The 5,213-nt window shown below is 44.2% G+C and overlaps 1 protein-coding gene across 1 annotated transcript; it reads left to right on the plus strand.

Annotated features, from left to right (window-relative positions):
- On the plus strand, window positions 1-5,180 carry LOC113597373 (uncharacterized). Its single transcript, XM_053225095.1, has 4 exons — window positions 1-56; window positions 1,175-1,281; window positions 1,467-1,899; window positions 2,471-5,180. The coding sequence occupies exons 1-4, from the start codon at window positions 1-3 to the stop codon at window positions 2,538-2,540; spliced, it is 666 nt and encodes a 221-aa protein (XP_053081070.1). The 3' UTR covers window positions 2,541-5,180.
- The last annotated feature ends 33 nt before the right edge of the window (window positions 5,181-5,213 follow it).

The following is a 5,213-nucleotide window of genomic DNA, read 5'->3' on the forward strand; positions in this document are numbered from 1 at the left end:
ATGACAGAATTTACTCTGACCAGTACTGTGTGGCCTGGCCAGAATAAGCTGTGTGGGTGAGCAGGGTGTCCAAGAGTTACACGGGAGAGGTAGAGAGGTGGTAATTAAATCAGGGTAGACATTATGCAGACACCCTATTTTTCACCAACCAAATTCTGGTTGGAATCATTTTCCTCATCTTATTTTTTTAAATGCTTATTTATTGGGGCGCCTGGGTGGCTCAGTTGGTTGAGCGTCCAACTTCGGCTCAGGTCATGATCTCGCTGCTTGTGAGTTCGAGCCCTGCGTCTGGCTCTGTGCTGACAGCTCAGAGCCTGGAGCCTGCTTCGGGCTCTATGTCTCCTTCTCTCTCTGCCCCTCCCCCGCTCATGCTCTCCCTCTCTCTCTCTCTCTCTCTCTCTCTGTCAAAAATAAATAAACATTAAAAAAATTTAAATACTTAGTTGGAAGAAACAAAAAAAATTAAATGCTTATTTATTTAATTTAAGAGGAGAGTGCAAACATTAGAGGGCTAGAGAGGGAGAGAGAGAATAGCAAGCAGGCTCCACACTCAGTGAAGAGCCCACCTTGGGTTTGAACACATGAATCATGAGATCATGACCTGACCCAAAATCAAGAGTCATACGGTTTACCACCAAGCCACCCAGGCGCCCTTGGAATCATTTTCTGCGCAGATGGTGACTATATGTCTTGGTTTCTAGAACTCTCCTGATTTCAGGAAATTATTTTTACTTCTGCAAAACAGAATGCATGCTATCAGATAGTTTTCCTTAGTCAGAATTTTCATATCACTGAATTCTAACATCGTCTGTCTAACTATGCAGTTTGGGAAATGGGTCACTCTTCTCTATGATTTCCAAGGTTCTGTGTAACTCACTGAGACACTAACTCTTCTAGAAATATCATTCAACCTTCCTCAGTCACTAACCCACAAATTTCTCACATAACATGTTTTAAGAAAAATAAAGACCTTAAAAGTGCGTATATTGGAAATACCGTCCCTACCTCCCTGCACCGTTGGCAAGCACAGTTTTGGGCAGATTACTCTGCAGTCTCCCTGGGCCGCTGTGGGTGGAGTCTCAGTCCCGGGACCGACAGGGTTCAGGTGGGATTGGTGCTCAGTGATTCTGGAGGGACGTGGTGACTGTTGACAACACAACTTCTCTGACCCAAGACTCTACACTCTTCAGAGTAGGGGTGAAGGCACGTCAGCGACCAGACAAGGAGTCGTGAAGAGACAGCGGGGAGCCCTGCTGGGGCTTCTGTGGGTGCAGGTTTACTGTGAGTGGGGGCGTCCCAGACGGGGGCTGGGGAGGTTCACAGCCCGCAGTGGAGGGGGAGCTGCACAGAGCTCCTGCAGGATCTCACCCTCAGCGGGTGTTCCCGGGAATACTCTGTGGGTTTGAAAACTGCCTCAGTGGCTCTGCAGTGACTTCTTTTGTGTTTGGTTTTGTCTTTCCAAGCAGGGGTGAGAGGGATGGACGTGGAGCAGACACCTGCAGCCCTGAGCCTCCAGGAGGGAGCCAGCTCTACCCTGAGGTGCAATTTTTCCAGCTCGGTGACCAATGTGCAGTGGTTCCGACAGAACCCCGGGGGGAGCGGCCTCACCCGGCTTTTTTACATCGCTTCAGGGATGAAGCAGGATGGGAGGTTGAACTGCACGGTGAACACTAAGGACCGGCACAGCAGCCTGCACATCAGGGCCTCCCAGCAGGAAGACTCAGCCACCTATCTGTGTGCGGTGCAGGCACAGTGCTCCCTGCTGCTCTGCAGCCTGTCCCCAAACTGCAGCTGGGCTCCCAGCCCAGGCTCCTCCACCAGGAAGCCTTCCTTGTGCAGCCGCATTTGCACAGCGTGCTTGGGACCATCTGGGGCTTTGCAGGCTCAAAGCTGGTGGCGGTAAACCTTGCCAATAAATTATTCAAAATGAAAGTGTGTATGTGCACATTGCATAAAGCATATTGGAGGGATGTTAGTTCTTAAAATGTTTAGAATCTCTGGTTTTGGAACTTGCTGCCACATGGGAAAGCAAAGATCCGTAGGCTTTGAAATAGAAATTTAAGATAAAGATAAGAGCCTCAATGGAAAAGAATAACAATTTCATGAGAAGTGTCAACTGATTCAATAACCGCTCATTAACACAGAAGCTGACTTTTTTAAAGACAGTTTTATATTTTATTACATAGTTTAATTTTTTTTTCTTTTTAAACATGGGGCCACAAATTTTCTGTTTCATTGCATATCGCCAATTATATAGCCAGCTCTGCCTGGGAAGTTTGAACACCCAAGTTAAACTGGAATAAGGGAACTAGAAGCCAGAAAGCAATCAGGCTGTATGAGAAAGTATTTGTTGCTTTACATACGTTTGAGTAAGCTCATCCACCATGGAGCCAACCCCATCTCACTGCCTGTGGTAAATTTTATACAGAGTGAGTAAAGTTCCATTTTATTCCATTTTTTTTCCCTATAGACTGGGATCCTCCTTGAACCATCTTTGGTCTCCCAGAAGAAAAGAAAACCCAAAGAGGATCTTACCCTGAAGACTCTGTCTCTGCTTCTGAAGAGGCCCTAGGATTGGTTAGGAGCAACCTCAGACCCATAAGATCACATGTGGTTGTGGAAACGGGCTTGGGGTTCCATGATTCAGGCAATTTCTCCTCACACTCACATCAGTCCATACTGCTCACAGCCAGTCCTCAAAAGACTTGCTTTGTTATATAGTACAAAAGAAATTTAGAACTGGAAGAGGCCTTAGAAGGGCTTAGTCCACTTCATTTTACAAAACAAAGGCTGTACCCAAGATGGTACCATGGAACAATTAGGTTGTCAGTGAGCTGGGAGAGAAAGAAACTGAGTTTCCTCACTTTCTCTTTGGCATTCTCCCCACTGCCTCCTTGCTGCAGGGCCATCCTGCTGCGTAAAGAGATTGTGTCTAATGCAAGCCCAGCCACTTATATCTCTGCAGTTTGGGTCTGGGAGAGCCATGGTCCAATCAGTTTGATTGCCTGAATGGAGAGTTGCAATTTGTGTAAATATCTGACACTTTGGGCAGGAAAAAGAACTCAGGCTGAGCCACTGTTATTCTACCTGCAAACTTACTTACTCCTCACTGGTTTCTGGAGGTGAAAGCCAAGGATGATTGTGTCAACTGAACACCTCCATGCATTTCTAAGGACTTTCCTAAAAATAGCAGATATATTTATATCCCAGGTGGACATCTCTTGAAGGCAAAATGTGAATATAGAGCATCACTAATACATTGTTATGAAATGTAATCACTGCATTGGGAGACTACGGGGGAATATCGTCCTCATGCAGCTGGCCATCCATGAATGTATTCGAAAAAGCTAGGTCTACACTTTTTGATGATGAGTCAGGCAACATTAAATGAAATAATCACGGGGCTATGAATTTTGCCCAAGAGATGATTATACTTGTGCTACAGCTCATATATAGGACATTATGCTAAATAGAGCATACTCATACTATAACGTTCAGTTCTGGATAACATAACTCAAAAGGGAAAATATTGACTTAAAGTATATGTCTCCAAGAAGAGAGAAATTCACCCAAAGAAGGTTTTGGGAATTCTATCCTATGGAGGAGGATGGATGAGTAAAATGAGGAAGAATCTTAGAATGGAGAAAATTTACATATGTAAAAACACACAATTTATATTTACAGACAAGTTTATATGTTGATTTTTGATTCTTCATCAGAGTTGTCCCTAAATTTTTAAAGGTGTGGAATGTGATTGAGGATTTTTTTTTCTGCCTAATTTCAGAGGAGTAGTGAGTACAATCCTTAGGAAAAGGGCTTCCACTTAATGTAGGTGAGGCAGTCTTGATTTCCCTAGGATCCGTTCTCATGATGAGTAGTCTACTTGTACTACTCCCCTGGGCAGCCATGGCAATATTTAGGCTTCCCTAGATTGTCTTCATTACATTGTAATTGGAGAATATCAAACTATTAGAGTAGATGAGAAAGGATTTTTGCCAGAAAGGGATAATTCTGGAAATCTACAGGACTAAAGAACTTTATCAGTGTCTTTGGAACACTGTAGTGGAGTTTGGGAGAAAAATGGCAAAGTATGGAATCTGAGGACTGGCCAAGGCAGCAGAAATCTACGCTAGGAGAGTTGGCTTACACGTTAGAGGAACCTCAACTAAGGATTTGAGTCACTTACTACATTTTGGATCTGGCACCGTTTTGATATCAGACAATAAAAGCATCTGTAGTATAAATGGCGACATATTTTGGATCTGAAACCCGATATGTTGTGAGAATTTCCATTCTTTCCCCCAATACTTTGCAGTATAAAATCCTTGTAGCAATAGGAATAGATTTCTGAGAGCATGTCAGATTTCCCATCACAAATAACCAAATCAAAATGTTTCCTAACTCATGGACTTGTCCCCCTGCTCCTTTATCATTGACATTTTTATGACAGTCATATTAACTGACAAAGATTCCGCATTTTGACTGCTGGTAATGTCACTTCTCTGGAAATTGCCAGGTCACAGGCAAGACCAGCTCAGAAGAGCAGAGTCTGAGATAAGAGGCATTTGAAATATTTATTCTTTGGCTTACATGTTCCTTTTAGGAAGAGGTTTTCTCCATAACAGACAAATGAGGCTGGTAGATTTGGCAGAAAGGGAAGGTTTTCTATGTTCTTTGTTTAAGAGAGTGAATCATGATTCCTTCCTCGTTTCAAATATGTACATGAGGCCCATCATTGAATAAACAGCAACAGGATCTACTCTTTTGAACTTAACAGTGACTCAGTAGTGTGCAGAGGTATAAATCTTAATGTTTACATTCTTCCTGTGCATCTAGTCTCTGGTCTAGGATGTAATTTGTTTGACGTATTGCTGCCATTATGCGTCTGAGTCCCTCAGAGGCTCGGGGTAGGGGAAGAAGGTTTTCCCCAGTGAGTTCAGTACAGACGTGACCACAGGAGGGTGCACCTGAGCTGCCGCAGACCAGGCGGAGGGTCCATGGTAGAGCATCTGCATGAGTAGGTCTGGCAGAAGCACAGTCGTCTCCTTATTGGCTGGTGGACACGTGGGAAACCACTCTGACTAATGCAGGAAAGAAGGGCAGGCCGGTACTAGAAGTAGCTGTGCTGGCTGGAGGTGGCAATTCTGAAAGTGATCGTAATTGTAATTGGGAGGAACCATGAGGACATCCGAGGGGGCTTTCATCATGCTCTT

The sequence above is a fragment of the Acinonyx jubatus genome, chromosome B3 (assembly GCF_027475565.1).
Source record: "Acinonyx jubatus isolate Ajub_Pintada_27869175 chromosome B3, VMU_Ajub_asm_v1.0, whole genome shotgun sequence".
NCBI classification, from domain to species: domain Eukaryota; kingdom Metazoa; phylum Chordata; class Mammalia; order Carnivora; family Felidae; genus Acinonyx; species Acinonyx jubatus.

What these genes read in the sequence shown, in the direction of transcription:
- LOC113597373 (XM_053225095.1), top strand. Translation starts at nt 1, where the DNA reads ATGACAGAATTTACTCTGACCAGTACTGTGTGGCCTGGCCAGAATAAG. An exon ending in TCTGTGGGTGCAGGTTTACT is followed by an intron (nt 1,282 to 1,466) that starts GTGAGTGGGGGC and finishes CTTTCCAAGCAG; the next exon opens with GGGTGAGAGGGATGGACGTG. An exon ending in CAGGCTCAAAGCTGGTGGCG is followed by an intron (nt 1,900 to 2,470) that starts GTAAACCTTGCC and finishes TTTTCCCTATAG; the next exon opens with ACTGGGATCCTCCTTGAACC.